This window comes from Excalfactoria chinensis, chromosome 2 (assembly GCF_039878825.1).
Source record: "Excalfactoria chinensis isolate bCotChi1 chromosome 2, bCotChi1.hap2, whole genome shotgun sequence".
Classification (NCBI taxonomy): domain Eukaryota; kingdom Metazoa; phylum Chordata; class Aves; order Galliformes; family Phasianidae; genus Excalfactoria; species Excalfactoria chinensis.
Window position 1 is genome coordinate 21,364,521 of NC_092826.1, and position 24,530 is coordinate 21,389,050.

The following is a 24,530-nucleotide window of genomic DNA, read 5'->3' on the forward strand; positions in this document are numbered from 1 at the left end:
ATGTGAATGGAGCAGCCAAACATCCTTTTATTGAACAGTGAATGAAGAATCACACTTCTTCATGTATCAGTAAACTTAAAATGCACTACAAGAAGGCTGGAGAAAAGAAGCAAAAGAAGCCAATGCCTGGAATGACACTATCCATGAAGGGGATGGGCATTGAAGGCTGCCCTATTTCTCTTCTGCAGAAAAGGTGCTCTACTTTGTCTCCACTGAACCGAAGTTAAACAGAGCCCCAAAACAGTTATGCAGGTTTTCCTTTGTATGACTTGCTGATGCAGAAGGAAAAGCAGAAGGAAAGCAGATGATGCAGAGAGCTTGGGAAGAGAGCTATGAGCAGAAGCCCAGGCCACAGACAGGAAGGAGCTTACAGCTGGGGGACACAGAGCCACAGCACAGCTGCTCCAGAGAACAGCATCAGCTCTAGGCACAGGGTGAAGCTGGGGTCCTGCTGGCTTGCACAAGAACACACAGCCTCATTAGGTTATTATAGAGGAGTTTCTTCTCTTAGATAAACCCTGAGGATTTCTGACAGAGGGATGCGAGTGTCAGAGATACACATACAGATCCCACATGTAGCCCTGTCCCACTTGCTGGCTATCAGAAACCTGAAGTCACACCTTGGGGCAAGGAAATGTAACATGAAGTTGACACTAAATTGATTGCACAGAGAGAAATAGCTTTTAAAAGCACCAAGATAACATTCACAAAAAATATGTCTCAGAATTGTATGACAATTAATGGATTTCCTGGAACTTACTTGTCTGATCAAAAGAGAATCTACATGGCAGAGAAAGCATAAGACATTTGTACAACACATGATGTGATGGTCCCTTCAAAGTCCTGAGATACCCAGCCTGTGGTTCTCCAGCCCTGGCACTGTGAGAGCTGGAGCAGCTCTGTCAAAGCCACTCTCCTTCCCGCTCCCATCAGTTATAAGTCGGAGAGCAATGCTGGAGCAGACCTAGCTCTCAAGAACGGCAGCAGCCACAGCTTAGGAGCCTCCTATACCTCTTCTATGGGGATTTTAGTGATTTGTGACTGCCATTTATCTGTAGCATGCTGTGCGCAGGCTGAGAACAGATGACAAAAGGACTATGCACTATGGCCTGTCTGAAAATGGTACAAATGAGGGAGGTACAAACTGCAGCTTGTGCAGTGCTGCCTGGTGTCTCCAGGGGGTCCATCACTGTGACAAACGGCCTGAGTCTGTCTGTGAGATGCACCACGTAGGGTCTGAGTCCAAGAAAAACAACAGTGTGCAGCCTTCATTTGGTGACATCTCTATCATGTACAGGGGTCTTTAATTCTGCTCTGAAACACAAACGGAAAGATACTAACAGCTTTGTTAGTATTTCAAATCCAAGCAGCTTATTTCAGAGCCTGAAATTCTGAAGGTCTGCTGTGCACTGTTTCATCTGCTTGCAGGTTAGGTTAACATTTTTAAAGCACAGAAAAGAAATAATAAACAAGGAGTCAATAACAGCCACTGGTATCATTAATTTCCTGTTTATCTCTGGCTTAAACCTGGAACAAACTAAAAAATGCTTCCATTTGAAAGCAGCCAGACTGCAAAGCTGCAGGCCTAATAATCCATACAGCACTGCCCCAGCTACATCATCATCCCTCTCGCCTTCTCCTCCTCATCTGCCTCAATCTGCCCCTCTGCTTGGGCCAGCTGCTGCATCTCGAGCCTGAAAACACCTGGCCGTAGAAGGAGAGTCTCAGGTTTGTACTGTATGGAGACAAGGCTCGGGTGAAAGGCTGCAGCGCAATTATGTGCTAATACCCTAAATAACATCCAGCACAGACCTGCATCTAAAAGGCCTGAGAACATACAGAGTGCTGTGTATGATTAGCCAGACTACCTGGCAATATTTCACCTAAATGCAGGTTAGCACAACTTAGAACACAAGAAGAGACAACTGGGAAAATAAGGCAACATTTCAATAAGCCTGCTATCCTGCCTCTGGTAGCAGCCAATGCTGTGAGAAGGAATAGGAGAACCAGAGCCAGCTCCTTCAGCCTACCCACCCAGCCATCTGCAGCTTAAGGGCTTTTTTGAAAGAGAAGTTGCATTCCTATCACTGTGTTCAACAGCCCTTGCTGGGACTTTCTCCCTTACAATAATCCATCCTTTTAAAATTCATGTTTGATTCTGGTTTCCAAAACATCTTGTGGTGCTGATATCCTCCTTTCAAATATGCATTGCCTAGAAAAGTTCTCTTGTGTGGTGTCTGCCCTCTAGTTGGTCTGACATCCTGATCCTTCAACTGCACAAGAAAAGGTAAATAGTCTTTATAATATAATGAAGTATCATCTGTAAAACAATACTATAAAGGATGAATATTCATTTTTCCTGTGCTGTTCATATACATCTCTCACATTCCTTCATTTATTTATTTATTTTTGCCTTAAGACACTTCAAGTCAATCGCAGAAAACCTGGAACCAGCTTGGTGGTTGTCACATTCTGCCTGTAAAGGGAGCGATGGGTGACCAGATCTGCAAAATCCTCCTGGTTAGATTAAAACTGACACTCAAGGTCCAGACACAATCATCAGTTCTACTGAGAATTTCTGTACTGCAATTATCTTAAAAGTACTGGCACTCTTACACCTATATCTATTTAAGATGTGCAGTTAAACTATATGACTTTATAAGAAATCAAAACTTTGCATTACTTAACAACTTCGCAAAGGAAAAAGAAACAAAAGAGAGAGATGGAGGAAGGGAAGAGGGAGAAAGAGATACAGTCAGAGAAAGCCATCACCAGTCCTAACTCCAGCATTGGTCCAGCCAATGGTTGAGAGTTCTCAGTCTATGAGAGCATTTGTCCAGAAGTTCCAGAGTCCCTGAGGTACTGAAGTGTCCAAGTCCTCCCACGCTTCTCTTGGGCATCCTTCTATGCCCATCTAGGTTTATGGGGTTCATCATCAACAGGTTCACCATCAACAGTTTAATCACCAACAAGCTGGACATCACAACTCCACTTAACAGGATAACTTTGGTCAGAGCAAGGCCATCCTGTATCCACAGGGCTTCCTCCTCTGAACAGGTCTTCAGCTATTAACCTATGGTCATGCCTATGGTCTTATGTTGCAAGTGTTTGAGACAGTTCCAGGCACATCACAGATAGTGTTTTTGTTGGTCTATGTTCACATTTGCTTCAAATTCCGGGGTAGCTTTTGCAGTGTAAGGATTGCTTTGCTTTGACTTAAATAACAATTTATAACCCATGCTGCTGCAGATTTCATGGCAATATTATCACAACAAATACAGACAGAACTGGGAAGATCTGGGATTTTCATTTTGCAACAAATTACACTATTCTGTTTTTTCTTCTTTCCGGTCCAAATGAAAATAAGTGGCACCATAAACTGTTCTCACAAAGGAAAATAAAACAGTAAAACCAAATAGTCCTCTCGTGCACACTTCTATTACTTGACACACGTGTGAAGAAAAAAACTTTGAAAAATAGTTTCTATGATTACTCAGTATTTTAACCAAATATCTGTTCTTAGTGTAACTCACCACTGTATTTCCTATTATAATTCCATCAGATTAGATACTGTTCATATTAATCAACATTTCACAATACTATCCTTTCTTTAAAAATGTAAAGAGCAAATCTTAGAAAAACTACCTTTGCAATGAACTCTGAATATGAAGAAACACCAAAACATAAACTTAGGATCAATGCTTTTAATATTAGCTATAAAAGTACTGTGACCTCCAAATGCTACTTTTATGGTCCAGCAGCAAAGTCTGTGTTATCACTATGCACAATGTCCTGTTTTGACCTAAAACACATGCAAAATTCAAAGTTATATTAATCTCTGAGGCCACCAAAAGAGCTGTTTGATATGTTGTTACGCTCTTGCCATAAGAGGTAAAGAACACAACGTATGTTACAGGGTTGGTCCACACTGAGTTTCCATCGCAGTAACTCTTCAAAAAGATCATAAACAAATGTGACAGAAACAACACAGGCCTCCGTGAGATGGTGTTGAAAAGAAGGACACTGTTTAGAGGAACTCTTGGGACCTTCTTGCCAGCCCTGTGGTTATTTGAAATGTGTGCATTTCTGATAAACTACAGACTACAGATCTTTCTCCAGCTCTTGCCCTGACCCATGACTACTGTCAATCTTGGCCAGCAAAGTGAAGTGGAACTCAGGATCACTATTCCAACCAAATGGCTCAACTTGACAATTCTTCACAATAAATTCTTTCCTCAAATATAAAAACCGTTTCAGTTTTTCAGCGTTATATCTATTAACTGCTGTAGGTTACTCCCAGCAGCAATGACGTATTTGCACATTACACATCCTGAGGGAATCCAAGATAGTTGAGAAGGCCAGTGCTTCAAACCTTTGTGTCTTTGCTTGTAGAGATGGAGAATCTAGCCTTTGGGAAACCAAGCTACTAAACTTTTATCCCTCTCCACAATGCCACATCAGTGGCTTTCAACTGCTTACAATTTTAATATCCATACACATTTCCTAATGCACGGATGATCCCCACCAACAACAGATGGATAATCAAGACCCTTGACAATAAACTTGTTCTCCTCCCTGTTGTAGATGAAGTTTCAGGAGCAATCCACAATCCCTTAGGAGTCTGGAGACCAGAGTCTGAGCCTCCTTGCTTTCAGCTATTTCTTTACTTTAGCTTACTTAAGAAACACCAGCCACCACTACAAAAGTTCTGCTGTCCCAGAAGGTCATTGCCCACATTTAACATAGTCAATAGAACTGAACTGTTTTAAAATCCAGTTTAGCCAGCTAAGCAACAGGAAAAGTGCCCATTTTCTTTGGTGGACTTCCAAGTGCTACATGGTGATTGAGAATGTGCTCTGTCACGGGCGCTGCAAATAGCCAAGAGCCTTGGACAGACTGGCCCTGATGGATTAATAGTTCTTAATTAGGTTTTCTGGCTCTTCAGGTGGAGAATTTGAATAAACTACTGCTCATATTTAGGTGCACACTTTGTCCTTGCTAACAGATCTGTTTTTGTGTCCCTAAAATACATCTCTAGGAAGTTCCCAATACATTTGATTAGGTAAAGCTATTTTGGGGCCAAATTAATTACAAAGGATGATGATTCCTTGCTCCTTACAGACAAAAGGAGCACCTCTCAGGTAACTGTTATCATTAAGAAAACCAAGGAAGCATAAAATTGGTGATGACAGCACCTCAGATATCTTCACAACTCAAACTGGATAAGGCCCTGAGCAACCTGATCTAGCCTTGAAAATAGTCTTGTCTGGGGAAGAAGGTAAGACACTGTGACTTCCAGAAGTCCAGCTCAACCAAACCAACTATGAAAGTTCTCTTGAGCTGAGGTTCTTCTCATCTACCTTCAGTGGCCTGTACATCTGGTACCTACTCCAAGCTAGCCCTCTGGGGTATCTCCATGAGCAACGAAGAAAGAAGCAAATGCAGAAGGAAATTTCCTCTCTTTCTTAAAGCAGACATCAAGTAAGGTCACCTTGGATTAGGTTGAGCTTATTTTATGAAGTGAAAAAAAAATTAATATATATATATATACATACATATATATATTAAAAAAAAAAAAAAAAAAAAAAAAAAGGGCTTCTAAAAATAAAGCTGCACCCAGATGATTAGCTTGTTCCCATCATCCCAATGGTATTTACATCAGCTCTGTTTTGTATGCTTTTCAAACAAGCTGTGATTTTAAACTCGACTCCAAACCATCAATGAAAACGGAATAGCTGAGGATGTACTAATCCCTAAAGAATCGTATTAGAAACATCATATGACTTCATGCAGGAAACTACTTGAAAGCTGTAAGGCAAATCTTAATCCTTTTAACCTGTGCCCTTCCCATCAGGAGTAGCTTACAAATGGTCTTGCTGGAGCGCTCAGCTACTGAACAGTTTATTTTTTATTCAGTTTTTAATATTGATGCCATTACAGTTTGTTCTCCAGGAATTAAATGAACTGCTGCTGAGCCATTCTGAGTTGGTGCACATTTAGTTAGAAATCTCCCCACATTTCCAGCTTGCGAGCCTATCTAATTCTTCAGCATCAAATTCCAGGAAGGAAAAAAATTGGACAGAATCATGGGTAACTTTCACACTTTTCCACTGACAAACACATTTCTATCTCCAACTTCCTTACAGAACACAAACTCTTTTTTTCTTTTTTTCTTTTTCTTTTTCCTATTTACTTCATTATTTCCTTGAGCTTCAGTGAAATAGAGAACAGTTCTAGGAATAAGGCTTACAGTAACTCGTACTTCCAAGCTGCATATTTAACACGTTAACACTGAGCTCTGTGCGCTAATGGAGGACACTTGATTTTTTAGGATCAACAAACGGCAAACGCTTCCATATGAAAAGAATATTCCCACCCACAGAAACAGAATTCAGCTTTCCTAAGCAGTAAACAATAGAGAATTAAAATGCCCCTCAGAGGCACAGCCAGAAAAAGAACTAACCACACCCCAAATCCAAATGAGATCCTCAGTCAGATATTTTCAGCGTTTCTTTCCTTAGAAAGAGCATATTCTCCTACTACTCTACTACTACAAAAGGTGGGTGCCAGGCACAAATTCATTGATGGCTTTTGAATTGTTTTGGAATACTGTCTGCTTTCATAAGGAGCACAGATAATAACAGGATCTCTTGTAACTTTTCTAAAGAGCACACATCTAAAACTAGGAACTAAAATCAACCACTCTGATATTTACAGACGTAACGGTGATTAAATATCCTTAAGAAACAGAAGTCCATGAGCCAGGAAGCGCAGGAATCATTATAATTTCTGATCTTGTTTGAAACACTTTATTTGCGCTTTTCATTAATGGCATTACGTAGTATTTGAAAAGCGTTGAATGCAGTGGAAAAATTTACTTCTTTTAGATTTATAAAAGCCAACCAAAATGCCTGAGCTTCAAACTGATTTACTGTAACATTCATATAACATTATTTCAAAGTTGCCCTGCCTCAGTTTTTTGAATGATAAATACAGTATTATCAGCTGCCAAGCCAGAATGCAGCAATTCATAGCTTATGACAACCAAGAAAAAAGATAATAATAGAAATATATATATATATATGCATATATATATATAAAGCTTTTAAGCTTTGTAGGATATAGCTTAGCAAATATTTTTTATTTCAGAGCTCTTTTTTTTTTTTTTTTTTTTTTTTTTTTTTCTGGGATTGGCAAGTTAACAATAATTCTGTATTTTTAATCATAGTTAAAACTTCCTAAATGCTGTTCAAACTGAAGACAAGAGCTTGCGATATTGAAAAATCTACTCTGCTTGAAATAGATGAGAATTAAATGGGAAGGAGACATTAGATGATGAAAAATACTTGTAAAATTTACTGGCAGATTCATAGATTTTTTAAGGCCAGCGAGACCCATTACCATCTAATCAGATCTTGTGAATAACACATGGCACAGAACCTCACCTTGTACCTACTGCATCAAACCCATTCCTCCTGCTTGAATTACCCTTTACTTTTTGAAGGACAATCAAGTCTTGTTTTACACGTTCAAAATGATGTAGAATTCACCAAGAATGTGAGCTGCTTTTGTAGCCAACTAAACTTACTGCAAGAAGGTGCTTGCTTTCATCTACTTGGAATTTTGGGGGGATCTCACAGATTGAATTGGTAATGAACTATTTTATAAAACTAGGCAAAAACACACTGTCATTAGGAAAATCTCTTTCCAGCCTTAAAATGTATGCTGTGCTTGAGTCATTCCTTTCCATAAACCGGCACACCTTTCCATGAACTGAAAAAGATTCTAACACCTCCAGCTTTGCAATGTAAGGCATTATTTCCAGACTTTCAGATCTTCCTGCAGTTCTTTCGTGATCTTGCTCTCACCGAAATGTCACTAATATTGCATGTAGTAAACCACTTAATACTATCTGCTAGTAATAGCTACGTTCACCCTTGCTGGTCTTGACATTTATCTTCAGAATATTCCTATCAGTCTCAAATAAATTACTTTTAGAATCATAGAATCATTTGAGTTGGAAGGGAGCTTTAAAGGTCATCTGGTCCAACTCCCTTGCAGTGAACAGGGACAACTACTAGTTAGATCAGGTTGGTCAGAACCCCATCCAGCCTGATCTTGAATATCTCCTGGGATAGGGTATCCACCACATCCTTGGGCAACCTGTTCCAGTGCCTCACTGCCCTCGATGTAAAAACAAGACATCTTATTCCCAATTTACATCTTCCATGTTTTAGTTTGAAACCATTTCTCCTTGTCCTGTTAAAGAGTGCATCCCCATCTTTCTTATAGCCCCCGTTCAGATACTGAAAGGCTGCTCTTGGATTTCCCCAGAGTCTTTTCTTCTCCAGGCTGAACAGCCCCAGCCCTCTCTCAGCCTGCCCTCATATGAGAGGTGTTCCACTCTTGAATCATTTTTGTGGCCCTCCTCTGGATGTGCTCCAACAGGTCTGCATCTCTCCTGTACTGAAGACTCCATATCTGGATGCAGTACTCCAGGTGAGGTCCCTTGAGCATAGAGCAGAGGATCACCTCCCTCACCCTGCTGAACACACTTCTTTTGATGTAGCCCAGGATCTGGTTGGCTTTTTGGGCTGCAAGGGCACATTGCTGGCTTGCTCACAGCCAACTTGCCATCCACCAGTACCCAGGAGGTCCTTTTCTGCAGGGCTGTGCTCTATCCTTACATCCCCCAGCCTGTTCTGACAGCAGGGGTTGCCACCACCCATGTTATCACACGTTGCACCTGGATTTGTTGAACCTCATGAAGGTCAGACAGGCCTACTACAAAAAGCATGCTTAGGTCTTTCTGGATGGCATCACATCCCTTATATGTATCAAATGCACCACAGTTTGGTGTCATCCACAAACTTGCAGAGAGTGCACTCAATCCCAGTGTTTACATAATTGGTAAAGATATTAAAGAGCACCAGTCCCAGTACTGACCCCTGAGGGACACCATCTGTCACCAGCCCCCACCTGGACACTGAGCCATTGACCACCACTCTCTGGGTATGACCTCAAACCAGCTTCTTGTCCACTGAATGGTCCACCCATCAAATCTGTATTTTTCCAGTTTGGAAAGAAGGATGTTGTGGGGGACTGTGTCAAAGTCCAGACAGACTACATCAGTAGCTCTTCCTTTTTCCATTGATGCAGTTACACCATTACAGAAGGCTACTATGTTGGCCAGGCAACTCCTGCCATTGCTGAAGCCATACTGGTTATCCTTTATCACATCCCTCTCTTCCGTATGCCTTAGCATTGCTTCCATGAGGATCTGCTCCATTATCTTCCTTGACACTGAGGTGAGGCTGAGGGGTTGGTAGTTCCATGTGTCATTTTTCCAGTCTCCAGGGACTTCACATGACCTCCATGACTTTTCAAATATCACTGAGAGCGGTTTAGCAACTATGTCAGCCAATTCCCTAAGGACTCTGGGAATGCAACTCATTGAGACCCGTAGACCTGTGGAAGTTCAGGTTCCTCAGGTAGTCACAAACCTGATAATCTTTGCATAGCAGAAGTGACATTGCTCTCCCAGTCTCTGTTTTCTTACTCAAAAACTTATTAGCTGAACAGCAGGCACTCTCAGTTAAAGTAGACTTCATAAAGTTAATTTAGAAGTAGTCCTCATTTGTGGCAAAACGAATGTGAATGAGCAGTTTTCATGTATTTGCTACAATCATGAAATATTTTGCCCCCAGAATGACACATAATTTTTTATCTGACAGAATCATTCTGTGCTCTCATATTAGAAATGTACATGCTCTAATGATGAGAAGCATATTATAGGAGCCCTGTTAAAACTGCTATTAAAATTTGCATTCAGGCACTGTTCTTCATCCTGTCTTCAGCCGCATTATTCCAGCTGAATATCTGCATGTCTTCAGTCTATTCTACATCAAACAAAAAACCGTACAATTCTGATGCTTTCGGATAATTACTAGAAATAGTTCAATACTGCAATATGCCAAAAACAAGACATTTCCAAGAAGAACAAGGGTGAAAAGAACCATATGCAATGTATGATCAAGCTTGTCTGGTAGTCAAACAGCACAACTAATAAGAAAGCATAGCATAATCTATAGACTAGTCCTTTCATTAAATGACTAGCCTTAAAGACTTTATTAATGTTACCAAAAACAGACAAGGTCATATGAGAGGCTAATGTAACTGAGATATTATGCTAAACTATGAGCATTTTAAGATATTCACCTTCATAAAAATTTACAGCATATTAAATTCCTTTAATTACTCTAGAGCTATTTCTAATTTCAAAAGCCTGTTTTTATGGAACAATGATAAATTTGTGAATAGATGAATTATTGTACAGATTAATACACATAGTTCAAACTTCAATCAAGATTTTAAATGGTTCTAATAGCTGTAGCCTGCATAGTAGGTTCTTTAAGTGCTAAGCAATTAAAATTGTTCTCTTAGCATACTGGTTTAATTTAATACCTCCCAAGTTGCAGAAAATTTGACTTCTGCAGAGGAATGTACTCATTCGCCATATTTCCCTTAAAATGAGAGAATATTTAAAAGGAAATAAATGACCTAGAAAAAGCAATATGATTTTGTTAATTATCATATAACACTACTGATATACTTAACTCATACTTAATGAGATGGGGATGACATGGGTGCGTATCTGACCTCCATTACACCTCATTTCCACACAGAGGCAAACCAGGCACCAAGAGACTGGCAACTGGTGCTATTGGTGTGTTTCAACACCTGGAAGCTCGGCAAGTACAAAACTGAGGCACCTATGAAGTAACTAAAATTATTGCAATTCTTGCATACAATGTGTATATCCAGTTTTGCAAGCAGGATTTAGGAGTTTCATTCAACTTTTTGCTCATTGAGTAGTCATTTATTTTACTTCTGTGAATCACTGGATGAAAAGACTGGGGCTCTCCAAGTGTCACTCTGCACTAAACATCTCAGATCACAAATCACACAAATACTATCTGTTAAAGTGAGGGACTTACTTATAGTTAATGTCTCTATTTTTTAATGAAACCAATTTTTCTTTCCCTCATCTTATAGGCCAGTCTTTGCAAATGGAGAAACTCACTGCCTCTGAGCAATCAAGTCAAAGACTCTTCAGTATTGGTCTATGAAGTCCTAAGCCTATGATGGCCTGGTTTCCCCCCCCCCCCCCCCGGCCTTTTTTTTTTATTATTTTATTTTTTTCTCTTACAGTTTCTATTATTTTATAAAAAAAGAAAAGAAAGAAGAAGCTTAGAAACTGGATCCAAAGATTGTTCAAGTCTGCATGAGCCCACGGAACAGATATTCTGAGGGATCAAGCATCACAGCAGAAAATTGCTTTGAAACAGTGGCACAGCCAAGAGTTAACAGAGTCTGTCCACTAATAATTTGGAGAACAGTGAGCCTACCTAACTCTCCACACTCAGCTGGCAGGCCCAAGTCGGGGAGTTTTCCCATTATGCTGCTTTCTCAAGCACGTCTTTGGCTGACACCAAGCAGACAGCTGGGCTCAGCTCATGCATTCAAGCAGGCATGAGATGGTGCTTGGTGCTCTGACTGATGGGAAGGACAGGAGATGAAGGGATAGCATGGTTAGGAAAAGGACTGGAACTTGAGGGTTCGACCTCTTATGTGACAAGAAAGAATATATTGCATATAAATGTCCAGTGTCCAAGATCCAAAACGTATTTTATTGTAGATGAAGGTAATAAAGAAGTTCTATAAAAATGAGAGAAATGATATATAACAGTATTTGTTTGCCAGCTCAGAGAAAATGACAAATAGATTGGGTTAGCGATGAGTCTTTGATTTTTGAAGAAATATTAAAGTTAGATGAGCTACTGGTTTATTCATTTCTGGAAAAATAATTTCTCCTCTCCTGTAATGTACCAAAAAAGCAAGACGCTGTCACTGTGGAGACAGAGACATGAACAACTAGCAAGGTTCACTGTGACACTGTAAAAAGGAGTTTCACCTGTAGGTCTTTGGTTGAATTTTAAATAGAAGAGTTGCCACATGCTTTCTGAGAGCTGTTTGATGTCCTGGGTCAGCCTGGTCTCAAATACAGCTCAGTTCCTCATGGACAAATGTTCTCATCAGAAGCACCGTAGCAACAAATAACCTCCCCTACAAGACCAGTAGAAAGGAGCCAACTTGAACCAACTCCCCGGGAAACTGTGTGTCATAACAGCTTTCACTTTGCAGAAATGAGAAAGCACCTGTTTTCTTCTCCTGTGGTGTCTAAAGCCGAACTAATGTTCTCCAGATACCATGACACAAATAGAATAACCTCATTTCGCCTTCTCAATTTCCAGAAGCTTGCAGGGAAGGTTGACCCAGCCCCAGTGCTATTACCTTAAGAACTGGTCTAAACCACTTCAGAAGTAGATTTGTGATGATTGTATCTCGCTTTTTTAAACAAAACCATCAGAGTGCTGGTCCAGCTGAGCTTGCTGAATGGTTTTTTATCCCTTTCAGATATTGAACAAGACTTACACAGAAGCCAAACAAACAAAAAAAGAGCAAGCAAAAAAATGTCTCCTCACCTACACCTGTAAATTCTGGTCATAGCAGTGGAAAGGAATGGCTTTATGTGCAATAGTTTAGATATACGCCTGATTAAAAACAAGTATATAATTGAGCTCTTAAAAAGTGAGGAAGGTAATTGTGTAATTAATAAAGATGCAGTCTAAGGATCAATGGCCACCTCAAACCGTAAAATTATAGCATAAAATACAATACCACACACACACAGAAAGGTTTAATTTGATTTATGTTCCATGAAAAAGCCAAACAAATGCTATACAAATATTTTCAGTAGCTGAAAACTGGCTATCAGTAGAAAAACACAGCTCCAGACATTCCTCATTGCTGGGCTCAGCTGTTCTCAAAATAATCAAACAGAAAGGCCACTGATGGAAATATACCTAATACTTCGCAGACACAAAGCACTGAACTGCCGTGTTCAGCACAGTTCACCTTGCTTGTACTTCAGGGGCATTTGTTAAGCTGCATTCCACAGCTTGCAAAGCACTCTGAACTCATTTGGCCTCTGTTACTCTCTGAGAGCAGACAGAGCCTCTTTCTTACAAAAATATAAGCAAGGACACTTCTTTGCGTGCCCTTTAAATATAAAAAACGTTGGAAATGGCAGAGCTTGAGGAGCTGGAATCGCTGTGCCTGTCCCAGAAGCAACCACAAACAGCTCTGAAAAACGCATGTACTCTTGTGCTTTGTGGATCTTTCAGACCAAACGGAGCAGAAGGAGCAGATTTCTAGTTGTATATAAAAAGGAGAATCTCAGAATCTATTTACAAAGGAGAAAAATGCAAGAGAACCGTCCTTATTGTTCTTATTGTTCAAGAAGTAGACCATATTTTCTTGAACTGTTACAGAAAGAAAGACACCAAGCCTACTTTCAAGAAAATATTTAAATAAAATTGATGAAGTGTCAACACTTGACTGCATGTTTAAATTGGACAAAATTATAAAAGCTGTTACAGGGTGTTCAATTTGTTCCAATGTTATAATATACCATAAGGACTCATTCAAGCAGTGAGAATACTACAGACAAGGCGTGAAGATTACAAGATGCCGTAGACTTCTGCCTGGTATAATATGAAATACAATCCAAAGCAGCAGAAATGTTTTTAGTGGAGTTAGATCCTTCCCATCAGGGCTCAATGGGGAAAAAGGAATCTCTGTGCCTTATGCTGCAAGAACACTGTATAATTTGCGTAACTGGAAGTTAAATGAATCGAAGCTTCAAAAAGTATATTAAAAAAGCCAACATGAATTAACATGTCAAATTTTTAATAGGAAAGGACATCATATTTGAAAAGAGAGGATTCAGTGGTGGTGTATTTATTTTTTGCACTAAGGTGTAAAGTAAGCTTATAGGTTATGACCTTTCTTACAGCTTATACTTTTCTGAAGTCTTCTTTTGAAGACTTATCTGACCACAGAGCCTCATGCTGAGAGATCTGGGCTCCCTCTTTTCCTGAGCGCTGTTCCTCAGAGTGAGCTCTTATCAAACACAATTGAACTCCATTATTTAGTATCTTTTTCCATCATCTATTACACTCTGACTGGAAGTTCCCAGTTAACCATCTGTAATATCCCTATCATGCTGTCCCCAGTTTCTTACCTGTTCTGATTAACTTGCATTTTCTGGACCACGCATCCTTGCACGGATGCTTACAGGCTACGGAGGATGATGCATATTACAGCTACAACTTCTTAGCAGTGCTTACCATCTCTAAACCCAGCACAAAGTGCTCATACTCATGTAAGATGCGTAAGCAGAGCCTAGGAACACGAGTACACAGCAGTGTCACAGTTGTATGTCATTGCACTGAACAGCTTGCACCTCACCTGGAAAACAGCATGCCAGCTGAAGATAGATCTCTGGCTGTGTAATAATATCTACCCTTCCACATTTCTCGAACAGCATAAATGTTCTGCTTTGAAAATTAGATTTCTATACATTTATCATGGTAGTCAACGTTATGGTGTTGTGGTGCAACCCATACAGTCCAGAAGCAAAGAGTTCTGCCCATAAATAAAAAGAATATAATGTATGACTGCACAAGACCAAGTAAGACGCAAAGCAGTTAATCAACCACTAGGAGAGTCCAATCACATAGTAAATACTGGTAAAATGAGCATGAGAAATGCAGCAGCCTACTTCAGCTGTAAAGAACCAAGGAAAAAAATGTTAACATTTTAAAACTGACCATAATTTTTTAAGTATCGGTGTTATGAAACTTTGTTCTTCATGCTATTAATCTGGAGTGGAAACTACTATGGAAATTCACTAAGACTTTTCCCAGGCTGGCCTCTAACTAGGACTCTTGTCCTCTGCAAAACCTCATGCAGCATGAGGTGTCCTAGACAGGAGGATTGCTGGGGGGACCTCTGTTCCAGCATGCAAGCCTCTTTACCAGCAAGCTGCTCGTCACTGGGACACAGATATAATACTCCAGATAAATCCCTATACCAAATTGAACTTCACAGAATCTTTCCAGCACTCTTTAATGTCCCATATGCTTTTAACGTCATCTCTTGAAAATATCATTTTTTCGTATAAATATAAAACAGTAAAAAGATGTCATATATTTCAAAGTCAAAATATTAATAATGAAAAAATTGTTCCACACCGCAGAATTCCCCTCTGACTTAGTTTACTATTTATAAACCACCAGTCTGGGATTAATTATTATAAATCCTTAAGCCTAAAAGAAGATTTTAGGCATGTTATGCTATGCATAATCTATACCATTATGAAACTGAAGCTCAAATACAAATTATGTCCTATTTTTGTTGGCTACCTTTTCACATTTCTGCATTTTATCTATGGTAAATATTATTCCTCGAGGGGAAGTGTTCCTTGCGATCTTAAAAACATCAGGCTGCCAGAGCCGGCAGGAAATGTTCCCCAACGTGCCACTGTATACGGAAGGAATTTTATTTGCAAAGTACTCTCACCAGGCACTCCGTCCCTCATCCAGAAATTGATGTCTGTTCCATCTGCAGCGTCATAAACTTCTGTAACGTTGATAGGCAGTAGCAGAGCCATGATCTCTTTCACGATGTCACGAGCTTTGGCATTACCAGTAAAAGCCAGCCCAGATGGCTTGAAGGTGCCCTCATCAGACTCCATGACGATATCGAAGTTAGAGATGTTTTCCTAAACGTGAAAGGAAAGAACATACTGGTTTGTGATTTCTACTATAAGTGGCAGTTTACATTGCGTTCTACAAGTAACTGTGACAGCACAACTTCAGATTTGTTTGGGATTTATGAAACACCACACAGATAAGCTGTTCCCACCTTATTTTGGTTTTCTCTTGCAGCAATCACTTCCTACTCAGATTTGCAGCTCCAGAAATTCTGGCGCACAGGGGAGGGTATGCATACTGGTCAGCTTCAAAATTAGATGCCTTCCAACGCTTGCTCTGACTGTGAAAGGCAGCGTACATGACAAAAGCAGCTGTTCCCTTTTCAGAATTGTATTATTTCCAATACAGCCTGTTGTCAATTCTGACTTCAGTTGAGGATTGAAATGCCGAGCCTCTGCCTGACCCGAAGGAATAATGTCTGTTTTAAGGGAAGTCGGTGTTTTGCAAGGTAAGTTCTTACAGGAAACATAAAATGTTACGATTTCAGGCATAAATGGCATAACAATGTTCGCTTTTTCTATACATGGAAAATTCTTTCTAGCTGAAAGAATAAAACTTAGCGCCCAAGAGCCATTTATTTGCCTCTTATACGCTCAGAGCACTCCGTCACAAAAGTCTAATTGGGATGAAGTACTTACAGACTTTACACAAAGGAAATTCTCCCTCTCTTTGAGAGCTACAGAACATTTTCTGCAAAGTGAAAGAGGCCAGATCAGACTGAAGAAAGCCATACTTCAGACTGTCTTGAATGTGACTGGGAGAACTTACTCGTACATGTAGGGGACTGCAGGTTTTTTCTCTTGTGCTCAGATGCGATTCTAGAATTTTATGGCTGTCATGAGTTATTTAAGAAAATAGCTACAAGAGAAAGGTGACATTCATGAGTAACAGGTTCATGTCATTAACAGGTTATACAAGCCTATGAGTCAGTACGAATTCCATCATCATTTTTTGGATATAAAACCAAACACAAAGTGGCTGTGAATACGATATTCCACAAATATCAAAACTTGGCCCTGTAAGTTTTCTTAAGTTCTTTCTAAGAATCTGCCAAGAATTGTGTTTTATACTCTACTTTCTCTAGACTCTTCTCTTTTTAGTTATGTCATAGAATAACAGAATCATAGGGCTTAGAAGGGACCTCTGGAGGTCACCCAGTCCAACTCCCAGCTCAGCAGTTCCCCACAGCAGGTTGCAGGAAAGCATCCAGATGTGTTTTGGAGATCTCCACAGAAGGAGGCACCACAGCCTCTGTCTGCAGCCCATTCCAGGGCTCTGTCACTCCCACACTAAAAAACTTCTTTCTCATGTTCAAATGGAGCTTCCTGTGTTCCACTTTGTGCCCATTGCCCTTTGTCCCATCGCTGGGCACCACCAAAAAGAGTCTCTGGCCCCATCGACTTGACTCCCACACTTTAGATATTTATAAACATCAATAAGGAGCATTTCTGAATGTAATCCATCTTTATATAACAAGCCTGAACAGCAAAACTTCATAAACTGCCAATAGTATTACTGTGGTCTTCAATTGTTTTCTTTCTCATTTAAATGTTCACATGTGTTTTTAATATGAAACTGAGAAAACAAACCACCCACAATACATTACAAAGTATTCTTGCCCTGGAAAAAGGCAGTTCAGTTCTTAGAATGTGCAGGACTAACACGAAGGCAAAATGCTCTGGGGAGAGAAACTAGACTCACTGGGGGACAGAAAATAACAAGTCACAGCTAATAAAGTACCATGTGTCCTTAAAGTTTTTGCCCTATTTTTTTTCCACTGGAAGATAGGATTAATTTTATATCTGTCCACTGTCAAGTTTCAAATCAGGGTATTGCAATCTTTAAAAATAAAAAAAAAAAGAAGAAGAAAAAAAAGAGAGTTTGAGTTGCTTTCACTAAGCCTGCTTTTGCTTATGTAGGTCCATTAGCATTGCTACTCACAGGTAAAGAAATACACACTGAGAAATACGCTATGCGGAATATGCATCCTTTGTCATTTGCATTTTATGGTGCAGGGATAACTAGCACTTATCAAAGCAGGCTGTCTGTTCAGTGCTCCCTTGGCTAATTCCAGGAACGGGAGAACAAAACAGTGAGATTTTATAAAATAAAATAACTGTAGGCTCAGCTGTTTCTTTCTTTATTCCCCATACTCAATGCATCATTTAAACAAGCACTTTCAATGCAGCGCACACTTTTTTTCAGAGATTGATTCCATTTGCTGCATCCTGATACTTTGCCACTTCTTTTAGCACATAATGGAAAATGGAATCTTGGTAGTGTAACTCGCTGCTTAATAATCTGAACTGCTGTACAGACTTATATCCTTTGTCTTCCTATCACAAAATGGATCACTTCTCTTTACATCATCAGTGTTTATCTCTTAGGCTAAACATTTAACTGAAATTTTATAATAAATACTGCAAGGGCAAATTGACTTTTTACAGCTTGCTATTATCTCCACTGAAGATACAAATAGGCGTGATCCTTGCCAATGCTTATCCTATTTTTAACTCCTGTATTTTAATTTCTTTAATTTCTTTTTTAGCTACAAGAGAATCTTTCTTACCTGCTAAGCAGAACTGAAATATAGGCGTTCCTCATCTCTAAGGCAAACACTTGAATACACAAAACTACAGTACAATTCTTTCAATTACAAAGAAAACCCACCTTGCTATGCACACATAGCAAACAAATGCAGGTACATCGAGGGGTAAGAAACACGGATCATCAGCAGCAGATGTTGGCAAACCCAATCATTCATGCAGCTACTCATTCAATCCAAAACCCCTAGAATTCTTAGCAAATGTTAACTTGGATTCCAGCATCTCATCACTAATCTACTGAATCACTAATGAAAATTCTTCTTACCCAGCTAAAGCAGTGAAATACCTGAAAGGCCAAAGGATGGAACAGTTGTCCTAAAAGCCTTCTGTAATTTGGGGCTATTAAAATTAAGTGTTATTACTTCTCCAGAGCCTCATTCACTGGTTTTCTTTTTAATTCCACTGTGAAAAACCACCACTTTACATGGAAAATACTCAAGTCTTTAATGGCAAAACACTGCCCTTGACTAATGGTTAATTTGTTCCAGTAATAAGGGACATTGGTTAAACTGTCAGTGCGTTTTCAGCTTTCTGGTATTGATTTACACTTTAAGAAATACCAACACTGGTATTCTGCTATTTGACTCAGAGCAGCTTGGATCCAAGTATAGCAAGGCAACAACCATGTCACGGAACTTAGGGTGAAATGACAGCCATCCCACTTGCATTACTAAAAGTGTGTTTAAATTAACATCCAAGTTAGACTGACAACCAGCACTATAGGAATGACAAGAGAAAGCACAGGAAACACAGCACCTACGTGAATGTGAAGGCTGGGAAAGAAATCAAAAACAGAAGATATCATAGAATCATAGAATAGCCTGGGCTGAAAAGGACCACAAAGATCATCTGGTCTTCATCCCGCTGCTATGTGCAGGGTCACCAACCACCAGACCAGGCTGCCCAGAGCCACATCCAGCCTGGCCTTGAATGCCTCCAGGGATGGGGCATCCACAGCCTCCTTGGGCAACCTGCTCCAGTGCAGCACCACCCTGTGCATGAAAAAACTTCCTCCTAATATCTAACCTAAGCCTCCCCTTACTCAGTTTAAAACCATTCCCCCTTGTCCTATCACTATCCAGCTTTGTAAACAGATGTCCCCCTTCCCATTTATATGCTCCTTTCAAGTACTGAAAGGCTGCAATGAGGTCTCCCCAGAGCCTTCTCTAAGCTAAACAAGGCCAGTTCCCTCAACCTGTCTTCATAGGAGAGGTGCTCCAGCCCTCTGATCATCTTAGTGGCAAATTCATCTGAAAATACGCAATATGTTCTTCTCTAAAGCAGTAATTTAAATCAAAGACAACTTTAAAGGATGTTTGCATTTTCAGCAGAAAGATGACTTTTGTAACTTTCAGCAATAGACTGATGAAAATAGGTCAGCAACTCTTTGGAAGCTGGCACAGCATATCCTTACTGTTTTCACACAGCATGTTTTTAGGTTCTGATCTGGATGAGAGGTGCAATTTTAGAAAGAGGTCCTGGAGGAGAAAGTTCATCACAGTGAGTCAAGACAAAGTGGTGGTTTTCTGTGTCCTCCACAGCTGTAGGGAACTGGGATTGATGTGTCCCAGCTCTCCTAAAGTACAACACTCCAATGAACTGAGGAGCTGCAGTCAGCAGAGTACATGGAAGTCAAGAAACAGCCATCCTCAGAAGATGTCTCTTTTAGTAACTCCAGTTAGTTCTGTACAGTCACAGAACTGCTGGAACTAGTTCTTCATGGACCAGACTAGAAAATGTTGACTTTGAGGAAGAGTAAGGATACCTCCAGTATGTACTTGGAGGCCATTACCTTATATACTTTGGCTACCTCTCCAGCTAAATAGATGGAGACCTAGTACACATGTATGAATGTATGTGTGTATATATGCATGCATATATATGCTTGTTTCTACATTCAAACACTTTGAAAATAGTTGCTGTATACATTGTGTTACCGAATTACTGTTCTTATGAGGTTTAAGCCACCCTGCGATGAGCAACACCATTTTTTAAGGCGGAAGAATCAACACCGGTGGGGATAAATAAACATTAAGAGTCTATGGGCTTCATCTGTTGGTCTGCTGTTCATTTTGTATACCTGAAGTAACACGGGGAACCTGACATTTCCTTCTGGGCAGCACAGGCAGACATTCCACCGGTTTATGTTTCAGATGACATCTCTGCTAGTCACTTCAGGGAACAGAACATGATAAAAGATATAAAAAGACAAGAAAGTTCTCTTAACATCATGTATGAAATCTGCCCACATGGAACCAAGATCAGACATCCAAGAGACATACTGCCATGACTGATTCTGTATCCTTCCTGCTTCTGGATGGGGAGGGAACCAACTCTTCTTTGTGTTGTAGCAAAATCTGATTTTCATTGCAGATTTCACTATGACAATTCTATATCAAGAATTATGAAATCCTGCTGATCAAGAACTGATATAAAATATAATTGATCAATTATATTAGCTTTCCCGTGGTGAATATAATCAAGTACGCTACTGGTTGTTAAATGTAATTCTGGCAAAGGCAGCACAATTAGGCAGTGCAATTACTTTCTTTTGGTTGTTTTGAACCTTTTTTATTAATTTCTTCTGTTTCTCAACTTAATGATTCATAGCAGGATTTTAAGAGAGTGCCACCAACCTGATCTCCTAAATAGAAATCATCACAGAAGGTTATTTGCCTTAATCAAAGTTGACAACAAAATGACATGCAGGTCAAGGAACTGCCTAAATAAGCACTCAAAAAGGAAGCAGGGTTTGTGACCAAGGGCTTTAGAGACTACGTCTTCATTTGTATCTCTCTGCATCCTAGGTAGCTGTATTTTACCCTTTGGTGAAATAACGCTATATCCATAATTAAAACATATTCTTTTCTGCTCAGTTTCTTGTTTCTGTTCTTTAAAATCTTGCTTTTTATGTATTGCATAACACAAATCTAAACTAGTAGAACATAGAAAGGAGCAGCATGCCTACTGTTAATTTGCTGAACTCGTCCCTCATTCAGTATAAATGGAAATATCTAGAGTGAAAATCAGTAGTAAAGCTGGACAGGAAATTCTGAAAAGCTTCAAGTTGTTGGGTTTGTTTTCTTTTTGTCCTATTTCAGCCCAAATTAAAAAAAAAAAAAATATATATATGTATATATGTTGTAGGCTTTAACGAGGCAGAACCTTGTTGTGCTTAGGGAGGGTGAGATGTTGTAGGCATTAACGAGGATTCGAGCTGTGATGTGATAGTACCTCCCCTGTTCAGTCCTTTACCTTGTGATGTATCTTGGGCGCTCATTTCAAATGTACACCCTAGTGGGCGTAGACAAAGTGATTAAGGTATATAAGGTGTTAATTACTCCCAATAAATGCCATTTTGCCATCTACCTCGCTGAGTCATGGTGGCTTTTTAGCCCTAGCGGGGGGCAGCACTAGAATCTAGGGCAGGGGGGTGTTTGAACCATGGAAGCACATGGCAACAATACATATATATATGGCATCAGACTTCTGCACAAATATCAGATGGTGCTAATGATTAAGTGTATTACGTGCCGTGGATCTACAGGAGGCTTTACATTCAAGAAGCCATTGTGCTGTTTCCTGCATGAATACAACATAAAATGCCAGTCCTACACCAAAGAGTCTCTCACACCTTTTGAAGGCTCAACAAGAGCTGGAAGTCAAGGAGAGAGAAGAATGGAACAACAAGGCAGCAGTGGTCAAGACAAAAAGCAGTAGTTTTAATTACAGAGAATATTTCCTGAAAACAGTTGATAGCCAAATGGTCAATGTCTTTCGTTTGGACAAAAGAGCCCATATTCAAGTCCTGTATGTGTTTGGTTCAAATCACACATAAATTCGTGTCTCATATTTCACCAGAACACTCGGCACGCTGGGATGTGTTCTCTAAGTCCAGTTCTGAGGAGACAATGCTTTCTGGGGAAGAATCATTTCACCTGAAAGTGGCAAGAAATTTTGGGGCTATTTCCTTCTTGGAGGAAGTAACTCATTAGTAAATTACAGCAGACGCCTCATGTGAGCATCTGTAAAGAGTACTTAAATTAGCAACGAGATACCTGCATTTCAGAAAGACCTGTTTTTATACAAATTCAGTTTGGGGAAAATATCAAATCTTTTAGGAAACAAACACAAAAGGAAGCCATAGAAAACACTGATGATTCCCACTTTCCAGAAAATCAAATCTTTCTTAAAACATTCAAGCAGTGTATGGCATGTGCACCAGATATTTAGGTAAGCACCCTAAACATCATTAAGATAGCAATAAAAACACGCAGAAATACTTGAGCAAGCTTTCTCTAGTACAGCCTGAAACAAGTTCTTAACACATTAATGACTCCAATGATCCCAGTAGAATTACTTAAGAAAATTTCAATTTGGCCCAGTATCTTTTTGCATTCTAATTACAAAACATTTTTGCATTCCTAGGAGATTGTAAGCAAAACTTATATTGCAAAATAATTATCTGCCATTCACAGTCCCTTAATTCAAAGGGGTAAATAACTGTAACCTTGTCTTTATGGCACATAGATCTTTAGCAGAGATAAGTACAAAGCAGTGAAATGAAAGTGGAACAAAAGACTAATACCAACCTCAGCAACCTGCGTGCAATGTGAGGTACCCATCTTTGAACTTTCCCTCTGCAAACCAAGAGTGAAAACTCCAGAAGTCTCTACCAAGGTAAGGCAATTATTTATGCCTATCTGTCCCCTCGGTAAGACATCATAAGAATAGGCATGTGAAATACTTCAAACCTTCTGGAAGGTAATCAGGTACTGTTGTTAAAGAGTATATGAGTCTGTACAGAACAGATGCAATGAGTTCCTCCAGAACTACTAAACCATGTTCCTCCTGCTTCCATCATGCAACTTGTATAGGAAAGTAGCAGCTGCAATGTTTCAAGTTATTTACATGGTTTGTAGATAAGAGCCATCCTCAACAAACAGATCACAAAACCAAGCACTTCACATTTAACACTGAATACCAGGATTTGGAGCCTGATTTACACTTAGATATTTTTATTTCATTCCTCTTCATCAAAGAAAATAGTCTTTATTGTCAAGGCAAACAAGGCCTTTTTCCTGTCTAGGAGTAAATTTAAGTAGTGGCCACCGATGAAAAGCACTGAGCACTTGGATGGGCATTTTCTTCGGGAGTAAAGATGCTGGGGATTCCCCTGGGAGGCTTCTACCCCAAATTAAGAAGTGCTCTGAGATGTACTGGTGGGCAGCAGTCACCCCTGCACCAATGGAATGCATTGAAAATGCTGGACAGAATTTGGCTTTCTGCTTTTGGAAACATCTTGGAAAAATCATACAAGGGAATGAGGCCTATGAGATTCTCTCCAGAAAAATGTTTCTTAAAAACAAGAAAATGGTTGCATTAGTAATCTATGTGACTGATCTTACTCTAGCTGCATCAGCATCTGTTTACTGCGTGCTGTCAGGGACAGGAGACGAGGTTAGACTGAGCTCTGGTCAGCTCAAGATGGCTCTTACTTTCTGATAAAGCTCTGAACAGTCAATATACCCTATGACTAGTTTTAGCAAGCAGACACTACAACAGGCTCTGCAAAAACACCTGAGCATGATACAAATAATGCCATTATTTGGGGATATGCGTTAATTATCCTGAACCATACTACAATCACTGTTGCTGCTGTTACTTCTGCAGTAACTTATTCCCTACACATCAGCAGCAACCTACAATGACAGATGAGGAAGAAAGAACAGAAATTACACGGAAAGAAAAAATAAATAGGCTACAAAAAGAAGAGTATCTGTACTCGTCCAGTACTATATTGTCTTCATTTCTTCTCCCCTGCCACATTTCCACTGACATGAGGCTGTAATTTAGAATGTCAAGGAAATCCATGTCTGTCTGTGCTGAATTACAGCATTCATATTTCTACTTGTTTGTAGCAAGCTAAAGTCATAATCAGCCCAGCTATGCAGATGAGTCATACGGACCATCTCTCATTTAACAAGGCGTCTTTAAATAACGCTCTCACTTCAGTCGTACTCATTAATATCAAGAATCAATGTTTTGCGCCATACTACTCTAATTGCCAGAAATTTGCACTACTGAATCATTAAAAAGTTAAGATATTTTTCACGCTAAGTATAATGTACAGTATTAATCTGCTTTATTTTGTTATTATGAGTAATGCGATGTCCTGTTGTTGTATCAGTTTATAATTCTGCCAGATCACATGGTGGGGGGGAAACAAGAACAACAAACAACA

At 39.7% G+C, this 24,530-nt stretch overlaps 1 protein-coding gene across 1 annotated transcript in view; it reads right to left on the bottom strand.

The window, feature by feature from the left end:
• CPQ (carboxypeptidase Q) overlaps positions 1 to 24,530 on the bottom strand; it is a 153,201-nt gene that overhangs the window by 15,051 nt on the left and 113,620 nt on the right. The window contains exon 7 of the mRNA XM_072328974.1: positions 15,487 to 15,688. Within this exon, the coding sequence (XP_072185075.1) occupies positions 15,487 to 15,688 (202 nt within the window). The remainder of the gene's footprint in view (positions 1 to 15,486; positions 15,689 to 24,530) is intronic.